Raw genomic sequence first — 22,364 nt, 5'->3', positions numbered from 1 at the left:
TGAATATGTATCATTTCAAATCACCAAACCAAATTGGTCCATCTATAATGTGTGTCTTGTTTGTGAAATGCAGTAGGACCTTTCTGGAAAAATAACCAGAAAAAAAATGGCTCCAGAACAGTTAATAACGGCTGCCTTCTGCAAATGTTGATAAGAACTGTTAGTGAATCTTGACCAGACAACTAGACGAGTTTGACAGGAAGCTGACATTTCTCAGAAAAATCACTGGACTTTATTTCTTGACCATGTTACAATATAGATTCCAATTTTTTTCAGCTATCACATTACCAAAGAACCTGGAGGCTGCCATGGCGTATGAGCTGTGAATGCGAGTCTTTCAGGGAGTGCAATCAGAAAAAGGCTTGGTGGGGGTAATGTTCACCTCAGATGCTCTTTTACACAATCTCTGCCTTCCCTTTTTCTCTCAGTTATGTCTCTGCTATTCCATTTTCTTCTGCCAGCATCGATTACATAAAGACTTATTTGAAGGCTATAACTGAATAACCTTCATGATCATATTCTATAGCTTCATAAAGTAATTTGGCATTTTAAACTGATAGAAATAAAAAACGAAAGGAGAAAGAATCAGAAATGCATATCTGCAACCTTGGTAGTCTCAGCCAAGATTACACCTGCGCACTTTTGACTGACGTTTATCAAACTTCAAATCTGTCTGCAAATCCTGGCATGTGATGAAGGTTATCGACTGCTAGCCGTCAGTGAGTGACCTCTGGAAGCCTTCTCCTGCCACTATCGAAACTCATGAAGGATCAATCTACAGAGAGATATGGACTAATGCATCGCTGTGACTGATGTCGACACGCAAGCCTTTCCTCTGATAGACAAAGTGAAAGAAATCAATAAGCAATTTTGTCCTTGAATCCTCTCTGGATCCAGTAAAATCTATTCTCCCGCCTTTTCATCCTAACATTTCAAAGCCTGTTTTATTGAGGGGGAAAGGCATAAAAATCATTTAGGAAGCCCAGAGAGAGAAAGGTTCATTAATCACTGAGCTGGCAAAGCATTTGTAAACTTCACTGTTTGGAAACAAGCCTGACGTTTACACCAGTCAGTATCAAGTCTTTGCTTTGGTGAAACAGTACTTTGTTTAACTATCCAATTTTGGACCAATTAAGAACTCTAATAATTTTAGAAAAGAATAGAAAAATTGGTTGTAGTAATAGTACTAGTAGCAGAAATAACAATTTTGAGCATGAAATAACAGTGTAGACATTACAGACTAATGCAGAGTATTACAGAGTAAATGGCAATAATAAGATAATGAAAGAAAGTACAAATAATGGGACGTGGTAGCCTAGTGGTTAAGGTGTTGGCTTACTGATAAGATCACAAGTTTGAATCCCAAGTCCACAAAGCTGCCACTGCTGTGCCCATGAACAAGGCTCTTAAAGCTCAATTGTATTAAAAAAACAACAAAAAAAAAAACAAAGTCATTCTGGATAAGATTGTCTGCCAAATGCCATAAATGTAAATAATGGCCTGTCTAGGTTGCACGATGCTACATAGGAGATTTTATTTGGCTTTGAAACCTCAAAGGCATGATCCCTTAATTCCATTTAAAGAACTCATCATCAGAAATATGTCTCTTGACTGCAGATACAGTCAGGTTCTTGAGAAGGTTTTGTCTGCTTGCAATATGCATGATTGTAATTTCACTATTTACACACCCTTATGAAGTATCACTGCAGAACATAATGGCTTCCTGGGAGATGAGCCCATCTTGCCTGAGATATTAGTCTGTATTTATTTGGAGCTCAACAGGCGCATGCTAGCCCCGAGGCCCTGCATATTGTTCCAGGCAGCCAGCCGAGAAGTCATGTGGTGACCGTGAGACGGAGGCTGAAAGATTCAATTCTGCTCACAGCCCTGGAATAAGTTGTTTTTTTCTTCTTTTAATAGCTGTGAACTTTGTGACTGCTTTTCAAACACCATCCACTACAGTTTCGGTTCATCTCACCTGAGATTTGTTCTGTAGACAGATACAATGTTTAGAGAAAGAAACATGATTTCTTTAAAAAATTAAAGTATTAAAGTAATAAAAACTTTTTTTTTGGCAATTACTGCAAGTTCTAGGTATCACAAGTTATATAGTTGTATCTGTCATATACATTATCAGGGTTCCCACGCGTCCTGGAAAACCTGGAAATCCTGGAAAATTAATGTCTAATGTTCCAGTCCTGGAAAACACATGGAAAATGAGAGAAAACATAAATTGTCCTGGAAAAAATCTTGTTGTCCTGGAAAATTATTATTTTTAAATGTTCTTGATCATTTAAAGAACAGTTTACAACTGGTCGAAACAATTAACGTTAGTAACAGAAAGCGCTCTGTTCAGGGACGCTGAGTTTTTGTTACGCTGTTTAATCTCGCTGGATGACGCTGTCTTGTGTTGGCGGTTTCAGGTGCTAGGTATGGTTTAAGTGCTTGAATGTTTTCAGCAAATGGTGACGGGTAAGCAGGTTATATATTAACCTTGTTAATCTGAATATCATGTGCAAGGGGAATGCACAGCAAACTAAAGCATGCATGACGACATTGGCCTGAGAAAGGAAAGGGTATTAATATGTGTGGTCTTATTATTTTATAAATGTTGAAATTTCATTCACATGACAAATTGTCTTTAAAAGTATAGTTAGTAATAGCCATAAAGTGTACGTTGTTTTTAAGACTTCTGGAGAGAAGAACATATTACTTGTGAATCTGTGAGCCTTGTATTTTTTTGCTAAATTTGAAATGTCCTGGAAAAGTCCTGGAAAATGATCTCTGAAAAAGAGTGGGAACCCTGAATAATGCAGTTTAGGCTACTAAACCTTTGTCAGCCCTAATAGGACAAGTAAAGTTTTCTAATACAATCTGTAGACTCAAAAATGATTTCTGAACATTTTAAAAACTGCTCTGCTGTTAACAAAACAAGTCAAATAATAAAAAACAAAGTGCTATTCGCCTAATAGGATAATACCGTTACTCTAATTTAATATGAAGTGTTTTTTTTTTCTTTTCAAAACAGTCCTGAGAAAAATTTAGCATATAATTATATATCATGCAGCCATAAGCTAATATAATATAAATGTTAATGAAGATTTGTGCAGCTCACTCAGAAGATGAATAATTGAAATACAGCAAATCCATTTTAACTTTTGGATGTGAGAGTTGGATATTGCTTTCCATTTTTAATTCATCCCCTGTCAAATGTTTTTACAAAACCAAATACAGACAGAAAGATAAAAAAGCTGAGAGAATAGAAGAATTACTAAAAATCTGCAAAAGACTGACATTTTTATTAAAATAAAAAGGAATATAACTATGTCTTAATATTCTAATATGAGTAACTAAAAGTAAATATTTAAACAGCTAAATGTACAGTATGGCATATTGTTAATTAACCAAACTATTTTATATGTATTTGTATATTTATTGTATATAACTATTAAATATATTGTACAAGGTTAAATGACTACACTAATATCTTTAGAAAATGTCAAATAAATCATTTTTTACATACATAGTTTGTTGTTAAGTAACTAAACTGTTAGATATGAGATATTGTAGTAAATATGTGATATATAGATAATGATCTGTACTATAAAGTATTAAGTATATTGGTCTTTAAGTAGATATACAGTACATAATTAAGTAAATCTATCCTTAGAGACAAAACATATTGTGCAGTAAGTGTAATATAAATATATTGTATATTTTAAATATATTGATATATTCTATACTATTAAGTAACTAAACTACAGTTGACTAAACTATTACATTATCTATCTATCTATCTATCTATCTATCTATCTATCTATCTATCTATCTATCTATCTATCTATCTATCATCCACCTAATAATGAAGTTCATGAATATATACTGTACCATTATCTATTCATGAACTACATTATTAGGTGGATGATGCACTGAATACGATTTGTTCTATTATGCACTTTATTGTACATGTGGGTTGGGATTCTTACCCTTCCTCCTTAACATGGAATGTTTTTCTATATTATAGTTTACTTTCCACTTAAAACTATGTCCACTGGCAATAAAAGTTGAACTGAATTTAAAGTAAGCCTGAATCCCAAGGCATGCCACTGAGTCATAGGTTTGTTTCTGACTGACAATGGCTGTTTGTTCTTGTCTTAAATGCCCTATATAGACATCACCATTCGTGACAGACAATAATTAGTGATTATTGACTATTCATGTTCACTAATATAAAGAACTATAAAACTTCTGTAACACTGATCTAATTAAACAAATTAATACCCTGTAGGAATTTACACAGACTGATTACCTACTGAACGATGGTGAAATTAAAGCAGCTGTGCATGCCTGCATTGTGGACATGGGGGTAAAATTAATACAGTGAACCAATTTCCTGTGATTCGGTCATTGGCCCTTATTAACCTCAGCCTGCTGAATTTTAGGGTGATGAATTGCAAACATTACGTTTACCAGCTGTTGGGAATGCATTGCCTATCTAATGTTTTCTAATCATGAACAGTGACCAGGTCATAGCCAAGGTTCTACTTCAACCTTTCTGAATGGGTTGGGTCAGTTGGGTTCTACATAGAACCTTAATGGGATCTCCCAGACAGGAACAAATCTAAATTGGTTTCCCAAAACCCTAGTGCAATGTATGGGGTTTAAATAATATAATGGCTTTACTGTACTCTAAATAATTCATAATGACTTGTTTGTCAGTTAACCTTGAAAATGGAACCAGCCAGGGGCGTTTCCAGTCGATTATATTAGGGTGGGCTGGTACAAATAATAGGTGGGCAATCAGTGGTAGAGATAGTCAAATAAACGTAATAAAATTGAATTTAAAATGAAATATTTAGTTTTAATTTATTGTCAAATTATGAGCTTTCATTAGCTGCTGCACAGCAATCACAAACTGAGAAAAGAAGGTAAACTTTCAAACAAACAAACAAAAAAGTCGGTATGAAGCTACTGCAAGTGCCTCGATAGTAGCATGAGGTGACTGGCAAAGCTATTCTGTGCTGCAGGGGATGAGCTTTTTTGTGTGGGGCAGATCAGTGTCCATTGGCTGTAGACTGCCCATCCAGTCAGAAGTTAGAAATCATGCTGGTATTTTCTGTATTTTTTCCCGTTAGCTTAAAAAAAAAAAAACAAACAAACAAAAAAAAAACAAGACTTATTATACATAGAGAATTTAAATGTTACCTCAAAGGGATTAGCTAATAGCTGAAAATAATAATAATAATAATAATAATAATAATAAGACGAAGAATTAGATTCAACCAAAGCAAATCTGTCATTATTCAGACTTTATTTTGAATGCCATTTTCAGATTATTATTATTATTATTATTATTATTATTATTATTATTATTATTATTATTATTATATTTGTTATCAATATTAAGTAGATGCTAAGAGCCACTTTTAACTGTAATGATGAAGATTTTCTTCAAAATGAAACATGATATTGTTAGAACACATTTTTGTAATAGTAATAATAATAATAATGGAAAAGAAAATAATAATAATTTTGTAATAGTAATAGTAAGTTCTTTTTCCAGTCATTACTAAGTCTTCTTCCTCTTCTTCTTCTTCTTCTTCTTCTTCTTAATATTATACTGATTAATGATACTAATAACACTGATTTTAATAACATAAATGATGCTAGTTTACAATGTCATCCTTAAAACAAATAAAAATAAAATAAAACAGAATTGTTGTGATAAATGTTCAAGTGAATGTGCAATGTTACATATACACAGTGTTTGAAAATGACTGAGCCCAATTCTTAGGCTATAAATACTTTTTAAATCTCTACAATATAAAAACCTAGATTGGCAATTTTATTTTAATTAAGGGCAAATCTCTACAATATAAAAACCTAGATTGGCAATTTTATTTTAATTAAGGGCAAATTTCCTGTCATGACTGAACTTGCACCTCTGATTTTGTGCGACATCAATGCTGGAACCTTAAATCTTATAACTGTTTACATTGACCAGTCCATGACAAATGTGTAGTGTGGTTCATTAATCGTAATGGCTATCGTTGCATATCCTGATTGTGCTTAAATTATTTAAAAAAAAAAAAAAAAAACTGAAACAGGAAAACTAAATAAATTCCACAGACAATCATATCACATCCACTGATTTTTAATAATGCGCTTCCTCTATGGAATGAAGTCTAAAGCCATACAATAAATGCAACAACTGAATTAAAACAGAAATTACATTAAAGTAATAGACATGCTCATCATAAAAAATAGCTTTACAAATTGTATACATTTCTATACACGTTTTTATTCAATGGATCGTGTCCTTGGGCTGATGGCCAGTTTTTTTGTAGACTGAATATAATAGCATTTTCTCTGAAATGTTATATTAAAAAAAAAAAAAAAAAAAAAAAAAGGAAAAAGGAAAAAGAAGACATAATATAGACACGTTGCCCACAGTGAGAAATACTTTTTGATGCCGGTAACCATGTCTTTTTTTTTTATTTGTTCTATCAGTTTCCTTACGTTCTCTGTTACATTATACAGAGATCAGATGCAAGACAGATAGTTAGGACATTGAGAGAAAACAGAACAAAACAAAACAAGCTTTCTAAAGCCATCAAAATTTGCCATACAAAAATAGAGTCCACTATCAATATGGTGTAACTCCAATCAGTGAATAAATGAGATGTGGTATAACTGTAGTTTATCATCCATTAAACATGCTGAATGTGTAGAAACATCTGAGGTTTGGATAATTACTCTCTTCTCACACGAACATATACGCACAAGAAAGAAAGCTGCAATGCAATGCAATGCAATGCAAATGGCACATAAACATACATAATAAAACACACAAGTCTAAACAGGGTAAAAGGAGAAACATGGAACAAATGCTAGTTAATTTAGTGACATTTCCCAGGACAGATGTGGCCAATCTACAGATGTGATATGGCAGTACAGTGCTGAAAGTCTTTGGGCTAGTTTTCTGGATTGACCGAAGGGGGATTTGTCATTTCGGCGCAGATGCAGCACTGGTTTGAGAAACCAACCAAATGTTTGGACATCAGTGAATTAATGGGGTGTGAACAATAGAACATTAAAGTAAATATAATCACCACTGCTGAAAGCTTGCATGGGGACGGCACACCTGAGGCGGTTATTAAACAGCACTGTGAGAAGCTGGAGAAAAGAATGAGAATGAGCTCAGGGGCTGGTAAGAAAATGGCAATATGGCAAAAGAGAAAGATGGAGGGAGGACAAAATGAAAGGAGGACAAAGAGGGAATTAGAGAAAGAGAGAGATGAGTATGACTGCAAACAGACACATGGCAGTGTTTGCCGGAGGGAAGCCACAGCAGCCACAGCAGCATCTGCTTTCCTCCACTGCAGAATGGAAAGATCCAATGGAAGAAATGTGTGAGGTGAGGAACGATGATAAATCTTCTTGTCTTAATAACAGCACTGCATTCTCTTTAACATTATACCCCCCAACACACACACACACACACACACATACACACACAGTTCCACTTTATTTACATGAATTCTCACACAGACAAAAATGTTGAATTCATTCAGATATTTAATGAAAATAAAACTGAAATATTCAAGCTGGAACATTACGCATGGAGAACCTAGATTATGCATCGTTTAATGCCACGACAAATCATAATATATGTGTAAAACCACTTTAAAAAGCATGTAATCAGCTCTCAGCAGTTCATTTTTATTTTCACTCTATACAAGCAACGTTAAGCTCCGTCCTCTGAACGAATGAATATTTCAAGGTAATCAAATGAAGGCCAGTGAAATGCTGAGCGATTGATAACGCCTGGCCGCGAGAGATTTGTCCATGAGTGTGCGCTGCTTTGCTTCTCACCAAGACCAATCATACACCTGCTCTCATTGTCTCTTTAAAAGTTGATTTATTAGTTCTTTTTTCTTTTCCCTTTTTTTTGAAGCTCTTCCCACAGTTTCATGTCATCCTTCCTTCCCCCAAACGCTGCAGTTACAAAGCAGCGTTGATTTCCCAGTTGGCATGGCCTGGCAGAAGAAAAGACTTTGCATAGAGCATGGTATTGTGACAAAAAGAAATGTCTTGTCCAATATTTACATACTGTAAATGATTTTAATATAAATGTTCCTATAAAGAAAAAATACTGTAGGTTGTAGCCTGGCTAATAAGGCATTCTATTGTTTAACTACAGCAGGTTTTATTGACCAAACAATTAGATCTAATTAGTTTGTTATATATTCAAATAATAAAATCTGCATACCATCTGCAACAGTGATGGTAATTGGCTCATTTTCTTTAATTTTTTTTTTTTTAATTTTCTTTACCCTTGGATTGTTTTCAAGAAGTACAACTAATATGCATTAAAATCACATGTGCTTAGACTAAAAATATATAAATATTCATGGATGCAATCACCTTACCTTTAGTTGTCAATATCAGACACATGGTTCTCTATCTGAAAAAAAAAAAACATGAAAGATTACAAAACAGTCTAACACAACATATTCTTCTCTCATGGTAAAGTCAAGCTGTCTGGCAGACAAAAAAAAAATTAGACGTCTCCCTTCAGTCCATTTGTTATCAGTGATGACTGTGACCTTGATAGAGGATGACTGTCTGAAGGAACAGTCTGCTTCTGAAAAATATTATCTTCCATTAGTGAGAGAAGTGTTCATACCACTCGTGATTCATTCAGGCTGCCCTTTAAATGGGCTAATAAATATAACAGAGTATGTGGCCTCACTGAACCACAGAAGAACCCCAGGCGAGACAGTCATTATTCCTCTGAAGTAGGTGTGTGAATACGAGATAGACAGAGTCACGTCTCAGAGTTTCTCTGACTTTGTGCAGATTGCTGAAGCTCAATTAACCCAAATAAAGGAGTCTACAAATAACTCTATTAGTGTTTTCAAAGATATCATCTTTAAAAGCTGTGAATTATGTGATATATTAGACACTAAATATGAGCGCATGGCTGCTTTCATGGTTATATTATCTGTGGCTTCTCTTAGATGCTTAGCCGCTCCCTCCCTTTGCGCGCTCCCTGACTCATTTCCTCCGTTTAACGACAGCAAATGTCTGCATCTATGCAACATAGCCACCCTATCTGTTTCTCTCTTCATACAGCTAGACTGCACTTTGCACTCGCTTTTAATTACCGTGTGTGCCAAGTGGCATTGATAGACGTGACACATCTCTGACACGGCCCTCAGATCTACGGTCATGAATAATTCCACCGCATTATGTTTAATAGAGGGGAGGGAGTGAACGCTCGCTGCTGTCAAATGTGACAAGACCTATACTGTCTCTCTGACCCCCAAGGAGCTGACCGTACCGGATCAGTGCTACCCTCTTCGTCGTAGTCGTCCTCTCCTCCGTCGGTCATCTCTCCAGCCTCTGCATCTAGCGTCCCTTCGCCAGCCTCCTCAGCCGAGTTCTCTGCCGTCTCTGATACGGACTCCTCATGTAGCGAGTCACAGTTATCCTCATATTTCCTCTGAGCCTCTGAGAGAGATATATAGAGAGAGTTTGAGTGAGAGAGAGAGAGAGAGAGAGAGAGAGAGAGAGAGAGAGAGAGTAAATGCATAAGAAAAAAGACAATAAGACAAGAACTGACAGTGGCATGCTGGCACAAAAAGGAGATATCAATCATTCCTGAGATAAAGGACCCTATCTGCAAAACTGCTAATTAGTCTGTAGGGACATGACATATGAAACACTGTTTTGTAGAGACTTGTTATCAAAGACCTCTGGGCAACTTTTGAAAAGTCTGATTTCTGGTGCTTGTTCTCTCCACACCATGGACCATATACAGCGTCGAAATGCAAGTTCAAAAGTTACATCAATCTGTATGCAGGGAAAGATCTCCATAGTCAGAGTTTACTTAAGTGCAGGTGCTTAACTTGAATTTCTGGGTAGAGCATTCAGGTTATTAAAATTTCCCATGTGTATTTCTGAAAATGCCAAAAAATTGCATCAACTTGTTTCAAATTAATTTTTTTCCAACTTTTCCTTAAGTGTAAAAAAGTTTTACGAGGGCTAAAAAATACAATTTATATAAATACAGCAATACAGGAATGAGAAGAAAGACAGAAAAAACATCTAAAAGTAGTGTTATTTTGTATTAATAAATATACTGAGGATGATTGTCATGATCCAAGACACAATATAGATGCTAAACATTTCAATTGTGTCAATCACGTAATCGCTGCAAATTTCTCAGTTTAACATTATAGGTTTAAGTAACATTTATTAGCTGCCAGACGATAAAACAACACAATTATCTTTAAATCTGTTATTTCATACGTAGAGAGAGAGAAAGTGTACGGCTTAAGCATGAATGAAAAAGCAGAAGAACTGGTCACAAAAACAACTATTCTTTCCGTTTGTTTATTTAATATGCTAATGTACTATATTAGAAGCACAGCTTCTAATTGTGCCAACGAGACACAAAACTGAGGCCTTGAAAAATGAGAATGTGTGCACGGTGTGCTTTAGCTCTGTTTTCAAAGGAAATGTGTATAAGGTTTAATATCCAAGCACTCGTTTGCAGTAGTTACAGCTGAATGTAATAAGTTTAGCTGGAGTTTTTAACGGTGTTGCGATAATGAACATATACAAAAAAACGGTCAAGCACGATTAGTACAGAAACATTGATAACATATCAATGTATTTACCTATCACTTCAGATACTATTTAATAATTTGTAAGTGTATTTAAATTGTTCAAAATGTGTTTGAGGGTAAAATACTGTGTTTACCTCAAACTGTCAGGCACTTTAGTTATATAATAGGATGTACTGTAGGATATAATATAGGATTTTTGAGGAAAATGGGCTTTTGGATCTTCTAACTGTATCTTTAGCCATTTTGTTGTTGAGACATTGCAATTAAATAATTATTTTCCTTTAAAAGGGTCCTTCTACTAATAGGACATTTGTGGTGATTTTTACATTATTCACATTATTATAATCAGGCTTATTTTGGAAACAAAGGAAGAAGTTTTTTTTCTAATTCATAAATGTATTCAATTACAAAAAGGTCAAATTACTTACTGATCTCTGCCAAGGCATGACTAAATGGTATCAACAGTTACCTTTTTAATGTGTAATGATTTCTGATTATAAATATAAATTTGATGTGGTTATGTTTTGTTTTGCACTGGTGCATCAAATTACCATAGTGCCATGGACTCTGTACAGATGTGACATCTGTCTTGAATTTAAAGTGAGAGCACTAATCAGTGCACTAATCAGAGCAGAGAGGGTAAATAAAATGAAAAATCCACAAAATTCTGTGAATACTCTCTCCTTTCTCACCTTATGTCTGAGCCCCTTAGCTAGTCCCAGGTCTCTGAGCTGCCTTCAGCTAAATAATTTACATAAATGATACAGTAGGATCTACTACAGAAACCATACTGATAGAATTTGTAGAATTTTATATTTACTCTTCTACAGTATTTTACTCGGTATTCAGTTTGGTATTGATGTTTGTGGCACGTTTATTTTTAAGACTGTAAATCAAATGAATTTAATTGTATTTAACCATTTAACCATATCTCTGTTGGAGTATCCTTTAACGTACTGGCAGGGGGCACGGTGGCTTAGTGGTTAGCACGTTCGCCTCACACCTCCAGGGTCGGGGTTCGATTCCCGCCTCCGCCTTGTGTGTGTGGAGTTTGCATGTTCTCCCCTCGGGGGTTTCCTCCGGGTACTCCGGTTTCCTCCCCCGGTCCAAAGACATGCATGGTAGGTTGACTGGCATCTCTGGAAAATTGTCCGTAGTGTGTGGTTGTGTGAGTGAATGAGAGTGTGTGTGCCCTGTGATGGGTTGGCACTCCGTCCAGGGTGTATCCTGCCTTGATGCCCAATGACGCCAGGCTCCCCGTGACCCGAGGTAGTTCGGATAAGCGGTAGAAAATGAATGAATGAATGAAACCAGACAATCATGTAGGAGAAGACCAATGCATAAAATCATGCAGATACAGGCCAAGATCATCCGTAAATGTTCATCTAAAACATCAGAATAAAGAATCTGATCTCTGTGACTTTAACCGTCCCTGTTGGAGCCAGAAGGGCTGGTTTGAGTATTTGATTAACTGCTGATCTCCTGGGATTTTCCCACACAACAGTGTCTAGAGTTTATACAGAATAGAGCATAAAACAAACAAGCAAACAAGAGAAAGCTGAGGTAAACAGCTTGCTGTTGAAGAGAGGTCTGAGGAAAATGGACAGATATGCACGCATATCAAACTTGAGATGGACTGGCTACAACAGCTGAATATTACATTAGGCTCCACTCCATGAGCGCAGGAATATAAGGCATATCTTAAGCACAGATACACAGAACTTTGCAATTGAAGAAAAAAAATAAATGAAATGTCGATTTTTGTTGAGTGTGTACCCTATGATAGCTACAGATTCCTGTTCTTGGCTAACAGGAATTGAACATGTTATGTTCTTTTGCTGTTGTAGGCCATCAACCTCAGAGTTCGATCTGCTGTGCATGCTGAGATGCTTTACCGCTCACCCTGGTTGTAAAGACTGCTTATATGAGTTATTGTAGACTTCCTGTCAGCTCAGGCCAGTTTGGTCATTCTGCTCTGATCAACAAAAAGGTTTCAGATGCAGATGGAAAGCACACAGTATTTGTTTCTAGAGACTGTTGTGTGTGTGAAAATGCCAGCAGTTTATTAAATAAATAAACCAGCTCATCTGGGACCAGCAACAATGCCACAGTAAAAGATCACACTTTTCCATTATTCTGATGTTTGAGGTGAACATTAGCTGAAGCTCTTGACCAGTATCTGCATGATTTTCTGCTTTGTGCTGATATCAAATGATGGAATTATTAGATAACTACATAAATATGCAGGTGTAACTGTAATAACAATAATGTATATTTGAACAAACTGTTATTTTATGATAAATATGGAATAAGAGGTAAGATTCCTCTAAAGAAGCTCCGGATTTCTGGATGTATACAAGCTCAGGTTCTCTCCCTGTTCTGTTATACAGTATATCCTCTACTTTTGGCTTTTTGTATAAAAAAATCCCTCCTCTTATATCACTATGTTGTCACATAACCTCCATTATGACAGAGCGCTCAAGCCTGATATCTCCTAGCCTGTCAGAGAGATTGATTGTTTGTATGTGATCTTCATTTACTCCCCTCTTCCCTGACCAACTCCTGTTTGTCCCTGTTAGGTCCAGACTACCCTTCTTACCCGCTTCGGCTCTGTGCTGCTTCTCTATCTTCTCCAGACGGCCCAGGAGAGAGTCGATCTTCAGCTTGATCTGAGTCAGCTCACGCTTGATTGTCTGGAGCTGATCCGTCTTCACTGCACAAGCAGATAAAACACAAACACCACAAAACGTGATAAAAATCTGGCTTCGTAATCATACTACTTTTTTTTTTTTTTTTTTAATAAATCCATGATTTAATCCTGGCTTCCTAAACCGCACACATGCAAAATATTCCTCCACAGCAGTGTTTAATTTAAACCACTATAATACTTTCTTTGAAACTCTGGCTGCACATCTTAATCACAACTGACTCAACTAAGGAAAAGAAATAACTTGAAGAAAAAAAGCAAGCTATCAAATTCAGAGTAATAGGCCTGAGATTGTTCTCTAGGAACAGATTTCTCAATGAAACAGGTCATATTTGATTAGCACAGTGGTTTTTACACAATACAGTCTGGTTGACCTTATCGATTGTGAAGAGGTAAAGGCTATATAAATGTTGTTCTTCAGATCTCACGATATTGATTGTGATTTTTATAAATCTACTCCCCGAGTGGGGCCTGAATTGAGGTCTATAACCCTCTAGACACCTGGATCGATAAAAAGCCGTAATTTAAAAGCAAACCGAGCTAACTAAAGCAAAGTCCTAAAAGACGACTTGGTTTTCATTCAGCAGTGGAAAAAATATTGGCCAGCAGTTTTCTTTTTGTCAGTTATGGATTACTGGGTTATAAAAGCCCATGCTATGTTGTTTTATTAAAGATCTTTTGAACTTGAGTATATCATACTTCAGATTTTGTTACTGTTGAAGTAGGTAGGTGAATGCCTTGTATACAGTATGTATACTTACTGCCTTGTATACAGTATGACCTTCATTTTTTTATTTCTGTATTTATAAGTTTGTACTCTGGCTTCATGATAATGATGTACTGAGATTACTATAGACCTCTTTTTCACTTGCATGACTAATCCTTACAGATTTAGCAGATGACTTCACCTTCAGATGTTTTCATGTTCTGCAAGTTGTTATGGATAACAGGCTCTACCAAATGACTCGATGTTTATGTAAATGTAAATGGCAGGAAGTGAACCATGTTTCTATGAAGTGGCATTTTGGTTATTTATTTATACTACAGACATTAACCCTCGTAGACTATACAGAAATTCATGGGAGGGACTGGGAATAAAAAAGAGTTAAGAAAATTCAAACGGCCCCCTTTGTCCAAAAAATACAACAGATGATAATTAACTTGTACTAAAGGATAAGGAGACACTACTGTAGAGATTACTAAATGCTCTACTTCCTCCCAGTATTGCCTGTTTTCACATAAAAAAGCTATCAAAAACAATGTGCGAAAGGTTAAACAATTATTCAAATATCCCATTGATTACTTCAGTAATTTTGTTCTTTCTTGCCAGCCAACATTTAACTTTAGATAAACAAATCAACAAAAACACTGTTGGATTATTCATTCTAACTATCACCACATTTTGGATGTAAATTCAGCTTTTTGCTGCATCGTTTTCTCTGCTTTTGCACATTCTCTCCAATATTGTTTCATAGGAAACACATACAGGAAATTTGTTGACAACCAATTTCAAGTCTTTGAGTGTTAGTGTCTTAGTGGAATGAGTAAAAAACAGAATAAAACAAAACAACAACAACAAAAAAACACCCGGCTGATACACTCAAAGGATAGGCTGAGTCATCTTTAAATAATGATTAAAGACCTTTAATGATCTTCACCGAGCACTTAAATTAGTGTGCAATTTCACTTAAATAAAGAAACAGACCAAACCAACTGGAACTGATTTTTTTCTTTATTAGCTCACTTTATTAGCTTTCTTTCTTTTTTTAGCTTAATCCCTGACCTACTTAACTAGCATGAGGATATTTTTTGATCGATTACCACAAAGCACATGGAAAAAAAACATGCAACGACCCACCAAGAAAACTCGTAATATCTTAATGGCTTGTCCACCATTTGGCATTTATCTTTAGATATTTACCTATTACAGTCCAATTAGTGGACCAAATTTTTATTCATCACTTACAGAGTTTTACATATTTTACCTACTTACATAGTAGTGCATCTATAGCAGTTCTTGAATAACTGAACAAGATTTATGTTTACATGTTGTGACAGTGGAGCCCACGCCACCTACATGCAGCTTCTTGCACTCTACAAACACGCTCCTTGCACGACTTCCACCCGGGTGCTGAAAGGACAGCGCCACTTAAGCACCCCTGTTGTTATGGAAAGTAAGAAGGCACATGGTTGTATGGCAGGGCGGCAGAAGCACTCAAGGTGGGTAGCCAATCAGAGAAGACGCAATCATTTACCCTCCAGCAGAAGCACAGAGACTAGAATGCAGCATACAAGCTAAGCTAAGCCAGTTGCTTTTGCAGTAATAACTGCTGAATGCTGTCCTCTCCATTCCAGGATGATGCTCCCTGAAGCTGCTTTGTCCTGCCTTGTCGACTACTCAGCCCTGCCTGGAAACCACAACCACAGAGCACACTACTTCTTCACACTCCTCACCTCACCCTCATTAAAAGAGCATTTTTTTCACTATGTTCAGCCCATTGCAACTGCGAGTTGCTACAATGGCCACAGTATGTATTGTTAAACATTTAAAATTCAAACCCAGCACTAATCAGATCATATCATCTATTAAAAACAACAACATTGCAGGCTGCTTATGTTCCAGAGCTGTGTTTAAATGTGATTTGTATTACTTTACGGAAATCCTTAAATCCTGTTAACAGACAGGTATAAGAAACTGAAACAAAAATCCATCTTGCATAAAATCTGACAGTTTTGCTTGCTTGTCTGATCAAGCGCATCATAACAACTTAACAAAACGGTTTAAATATTTGACTACTTTATTGATAACGATTGTAGCTGCCCTCATCAGCTAAAAACAGGCCCATGTATCTGTCTACAGATGTCAGCTTAGTATAGCGTGTCAGCTTTTATCCTCTGCAACACAGTGCACATAAGTAGCTTGGAATGAACAGATTAAAATATAGTTTAAAAAAAATCGGTATATAAATATACACATTGTCATGCCTCTGCCTCCCGCAGGAGGTAAAGAGATGACAGTGATCATACGTAGGAGTGCAGGGATTGTCGCTGGAACTGAGCAGAAACACGCCTTTGATGCTATATCCGTGTCAGACACGGAAATGGCCTGTGACATCCTTCAGAACTAGTCAGTGTCATCTGGATGATCTGAGAGAGAGAAGATGCTCTACTATCAACATGATAGTCATGTGAGACATGAAGCTACATGGGGACATTCTTAGAGAAGCTTGTCACTCAGTCACTATTCCACAGCTGTCCCTAGAGTGGAGTAAAGTGTATAAATTTAAACACACATGCTCATGTGGGTATCACAGTTTAACTCATTCTCACTCGGTTCCTGAGTCCTTTAATATTTCTCATATTGAATAAAGCAAATAAATCCTTTGAGAAATGCTTCTCTCTTGCTCGGCATGGAAATCCCAGGCTAGTTTGCACGTTCCTCCGTTCACTCTGTATAGTACATTATGTCTGAGAAGCAGGTATGGAGCAGAATCCACAAATAAATCTCCTATAACATTTGCAAAGCCCAGGAATCTGCGGAGGTCCATAATGGTTCTAAAAGGTGGCCATTAAGTAACAGCACTTACTTTGATTTTATCCATGAACACTCTGTCTTGCTAATGTAATATGAAATGTGCAATTTATTTAATAATGTTTATCCTGGATGAACATACATTGTGGGAAAAACATGGCTTTTATTTATCTAGATAAAAAAAATAGCCCTATTTTATATTTGAAGCATTTTTGCCAGAGGAACATCTGAAGCACACTCTGCTTCTTGAGTCCAATAAAGTCTTAATAAATAGATTAAATAAAGTAAGTTTGTGGGCATTCATATTTTACTTGAGTGTTATTGAAACTGTATAATTGTATTCATAATCCTAATAGAATTTCTATGAAAAAATAACACACGTTTACCTTTTCATTTAGATCTTCAAAGTACTCATTACAAACCTCTCAAGAAAGGTCTCTTTTTCTCTGAATGTATGTTATACATCAATCAAGTCAGCTCCTGTGCATTTCATATAGATTTCAGTTTAAAGCTATCTATTCAAGTCTCCCAATGGATAAAAAGCAATCAGTAATGATGCCATCAATTCATCATCTGAGGTGACTTCTTAATACAACACAATGCAGTTAGCACTACAGCTATTTGTGTGTTTAAAGATGGATAAGCCTCCGCACTGCAGAACGGATCCTGAGCTTGGACACCAGTCCATCACAGAACACCTTATACACACATTCACGTACTCATTCACACCTCAGTGCAATTTAGTTTTCATTAGTTTTCATTAGTTGAAAAAGACAAGCTGGTGAATGTCTGTTTATAGCTGATATAAACTATGTAATAACAAACAATTTGACTCACAGACATTCCACGACAATAAAAATACTGTAAATGGTTATAAAGCATGCAGTGTGTTTGGTGATATATTAAAAATTTTAATTGTTGCCGAAATTGGAATAACACAAATTTTCAGTGGTAGGAGGTAAGAGTAACTTTTAAGGTTTAATACATCACCCTGTCTTAGTTATTGCAGTAAATAATTATTCGCCCTATGCATTTGAACATATACAGTATGTAGCTAAAGCTCAGAAGGCATTCGGACAGAAACAAGCAGAAGTGACATCACTCTACTGTCCCCAGATCCCTCAACATCAGGCAAGGACACACATTTTACCTGTACACAATCTGAGGTAAATCTGAAGTACTGGTGGGAGATATTTTTTTCTTAAGAAAGGTTTTAGTTAAAACCTAAAAGGGTTACAGTAAGTTTGGCAAAATGTGAATATAGAAGAATGCCCTTTACTACAATAACCTTCACATTGCTAGCCAAAAGCAAAATATTTGGCTTTAATCTTTTTTTTTAATAATGATAAACTGAATTCTAGAAATGTCTGGAAATGTATTAAAAAGAAAAAAAGAAAAACAAAACCCTGACATATCACATGTACATTAGTATTCAGACCCTTTACTCAGTACTTAGTTGAAGCACCTTTCCGGTAGTTACAGCCTTTAGTCTTTTTGGGTATTACGCAACAGCCAAGACAACAGAGGAATGGCTTAGGGACAACTCTGTGAATATCTTGAGTGGCCCAGACACCTGAAAATGGCTGTCCACTGACAGTCCCCATCCAACCTGACCGATCTTGAGAGGATTTGCAAAGAAGAATGGCAAAAATTCCCCCAGTCCAAGTGGGCAAAGCTTGTCGAGTCATACCCGAAAAGAGTCAAGGCTGTAATTGCTGCCAAAGGTGCTTCAACTATAAGTACTGAGTAAATGATCTGAATACTTATGTACATGTGATACAGACATTTCTAAAATTCTGTTTTCAATTGTCATAATGGGGTATGGGGTATTAAAATTAATTTTAACGAACCAGACTGCAATATAACAACATGCACTGTATAACATGCAATGTAGATAACAGAAATATCAGAAACACCACAGCCCTGGGCCACAAAAAAAAATCAATGCTGTATGATAAGAAAAAGAATGAATTCAGGTCTAGTGCCCTTGTTTATGCATTCAAAAGAAGTGCAGATTCAGTGATAGTAAACATAGTAATCTCTCACCGTTTCATCTCCATTTCAGTGTGGATTCATCTCCATAAAAAAATATATCAAAGGTCACTGCACTGAGAAGAAATTTCAGTGCTAATTTTAGATTTCTTTAATGCCCCCATGGCCTCTGCAGAGTATAATCTTCAGTCTGAGGCAGATTGTGAGCTACTCTCATAGACACAGATGTAAGCTTGGGAGAGATAAAGATAAAAGCAAACAATGTGTGTTTTGTGCATGTAGCCATGGTGAATTTCTTCAAGCCGAGCCCTGGAGAAGTCACTATACACAGAGCTCAGAGTGGAACACAAAAGCAATCTTCAGACCTAACTTCCAGATGAAAAGAGAGCACCGCCCAACTCGCTTAGTTCATATGGGCTGGAGATGAGAATCTAAAATTGTGCAATTGAATGTAAATTACAGGCATATGGAATGTGGCATGCTCTGCCTTCCATGAATCACCGATGGGAAATGCGGCACAGCCAATTCTGAATCAAAGTGACAATTTCAGCCAAGAGGCGGCTGATGACATCGACAGACATGCATTTGCTCCTTTGAGGGAAATCAATACATAACTCCAATGACATGAATGAAGAAATCCATTTTCCTTTTTGGCTATTTGCATATTATAAAAGGGAGAGAGAGAGAGAGAGAGAGAGAGAGAGAGAGAGAGAGAGTCCATGACCTGTACCACCTAGCCTGTTCCATTGCTAATATTAATGAACAATATAACAATAACCTTGCAGTAAAGTTGCATTAATAAACTAGCAGTTAAGCTGGCATTGCAAAAGAACAGTAATTAGGCACACGCTAATACCAGCACAGCTTGAGTCATTGCAGCCTTGCAAATCTACCTTGGCTTTCCACAGAATAATAAAAAAAGTGTAGATATTGACTCATTTCCTCTGCTTTAGATGACCTATTTAGTGAACATATCCACATTTTTAATACAGCTCTTGGACTGTGCCCAAGATGATGTTATTAAAGTAACACCCAAAGGTATTATTTCAAAAGCTGCTATTGCTGCTTAAATTAATGTTGCTTATTATGGTGGTATGGTGGTTCAAAGTCTTGAACTTGGCCTGGAAATTATGTTTTGGTCTCTGCAGTGCAGAGATTCGTGTCTGCCATCTGGACTTACGCTTGAGGCCGGCGGAAAAGGAGGAGGAGGAGGACGAGGGTGGCCGTGAAGACGAAGAAGTGGAGGTTTTGATGGAGAAAGAAGTCTTTCCTCTTCGCGTTGATGGCACCACGACACGCGAGCGTTTCAGAGGGATGACAGCCCGTGGTGGTGGGGCCACCCGTCCATGATAGTCAAAAAGCCTGAGACACAAAACAAAAGTGATCTCACAGCACATCTGCGAGGCAGGAATCGAGTAATTTCCCTCTCCGACACATATTATTCAACTCATTAAATAGATATTGATGTCTTCATGAGCTGAACTGGCTTTGCTAAATCTATGCAGGAATTATGCAGGATCGAGATTGGATGCAGATTTGATTTCATATCGAAACGGCACGTATATGTCACTGCATCACACTGTTTTATCCAGATAAGTGTTAACTCTGTGATTTGACAGTTTCTGAAGACATAAGCCCTGCTGCAGATTTCACAATTAATCTTTGATTGCTCAATAACTGAGCTTTCCTGAACAAGGCTTCTCAAAATATCTCCCTATGTGACTTCCCGAGAAATGTCTAGATGCTCCGGCTGCACACTGTTCATTTATCTTCGGTAGATCTTTATACACGGCAGTGGTGTAGTTTTCAAGAATCTTCAAAGGAAAGAGGAGAGAACAGAGACACAGGGAAATGTCAGACTGAGCTATGTGCTCTACACGCACACTCACACACTTGTGCTTTCTCTGCACAGTGTTTCTCAGCCTGGATGACATTTAGAAAATGTCTCCACTGATAAAGGCCTTGATCATAAGCACGGGAATTAGAGGGGAAAAAACACACACACACACACACACACACACACACACACACACACACACACACACACACACACACACACACACAGTCTTTAAGCATAAGGATATGCTCTATTCACTCAATTCTAATGTATTTTTACACAAAATTTGCTTTGATTTGATTTTTTTCTCCAAGTACAAATTTGAGGATGAGTGAATCTGAAGCCAGTGGAACACTCTGTAAATGCCAACAATAAGTGCTTTGTTTTTTTTGGTTTTTTTTTTTCTTTCTTCTTTTTCTTCTTGACCTCTAACCTTTGTTAAAGGCCATGCGATTTACATTCTGCACTGATGCATCTAAAGTGAATAAGCCATTAGCAGTTTCAAATGCTTAAACAACTTATTGGTTAGAGTTGCTTAAAGACTGGCGTGTACTAACAGAGGAAAAGGAAAATCGAATACATACCGATTATAGAAATCCTCACGGTAGTAGTCATAGTCAAATTCATATCCACTGAAAAAAACACACACATGCAAAATACATTAATGTCTCGTCCGCTAATTTGCATATAGAAGCATATTCACTATTTAAAAGTATTAAACTACATTTAAGTACTATTTAACAAACCATAGCATAGCGATTGTTGTATATCTTTACATACAGATTTATACTGTATGTGGATTATAGATTTATATAAATTTATTTTACAGCCAGGGGCTAATGTAGATTTGTGGGCCTCATTCTGAGGCTTTGTAATGAGATTTCTGGCCAGAGGATGAAACCCACAAGTCCACTTTATAATATTTTTACAAATTATCCCCTTAATTTTAATACAGTTTTATCAATACAAATAAACATAAATAAGACAACAAACATTATGGAATTGTTTCACTATCCAGTCTGCTATACAAAATATCACAATAATTTAAATTAATTCCAATAAACTTATACTAAATTATAGTTACTTAAAATTACATTAAAATGATATATTAAGTCAAGTCATGTTAACACCAGACCAGATTGTCATACAACACCTGCAATTAGCAAATAATTGTCTTTTCTGGTGTCTGTTGACTCTTCCGAGCAGCTCAATGGTGTATAAAAATGAAATTGCAGATATGTTTACAATATTCACAATATGCACCAAAATGAAATTAGACAGGTGCATAAATTTGGGCACCCCAACAGAAAAATCACATCAATATTTAGTAGAGCCTCCTTTAGCAGAAATAACAGCCTCTAGATGCTTCCTATAGCCTGTAATGAGTGTCTGGATTCTGGATGAATGTATTTTGGACCATTCCTCCTTACAAAACATCTCCAGTTCAGTTAGGTTTGATGGTTGCCGAGCACGGACAGCCCGCTTCAAATCACCCCACAGATGTTCAATGATCTTCAGGTCTGGGGACTGGGATGGCCATTCCAGAACATTGTACTGTTCCTCTTTATGTTCCTCTGCATAAATGCCCGAGTAGATTTTGAGCAGTGTTTTTGGTCGTTGTCTTGTTGAAATATCCAGCCCCAGCGTAACTTCAACTTT

At 36.5% G+C, this 22,364-nt stretch overlaps 1 protein-coding gene across 3 annotated transcripts in view; it reads right to left on the bottom strand.

The window, feature by feature from the left end:
- Positions 1-7,560: 7,560 nt before the first annotated feature.
- LOC132845556 (RNA-binding Raly-like protein) overlaps positions 7,561-22,364 on the bottom strand; it is a 189,497-nt gene continuing 174,693 nt past the window's right edge. For all 3 annotated transcript variants that reach the window (XM_060869609.1, XM_060869608.1, XM_060869610.1), the window contains 6 exons: positions 21,290-21,337; positions 20,049-20,230; positions 13,237-13,350; positions 9,347-9,516; positions 8,433-8,467; positions 7,561-8,039 (listed from right to left, as the gene is read on the bottom strand). In XM_060869609.1, the coding sequence (XP_060725592.1) occupies positions 8,435-8,467; positions 9,347-9,516; positions 13,237-13,350; positions 20,049-20,230; positions 21,290-21,337 (547 nt within the window). In that variant the 3' untranslated portion in view covers positions 7,561-8,039; positions 8,433-8,434. The remainder of the gene's footprint in view (positions 8,040-8,432; positions 8,468-9,346; positions 9,517-13,236; positions 13,351-20,048; positions 20,231-21,289; positions 21,338-22,364) is intronic.

The sequence above is a fragment of the Tachysurus vachellii genome, chromosome 5 (genome assembly GCF_030014155.1).
Source record: "Tachysurus vachellii isolate PV-2020 chromosome 5, HZAU_Pvac_v1, whole genome shotgun sequence".
NCBI classification, from domain to species: Eukaryota; Metazoa; Chordata; class Actinopteri; order Siluriformes; family Bagridae; genus Tachysurus; species Tachysurus vachellii.
Note: the sequence above shows the minus strand (reverse complement) of the source record. Positions and strands in the feature narration are given on the sequence as shown.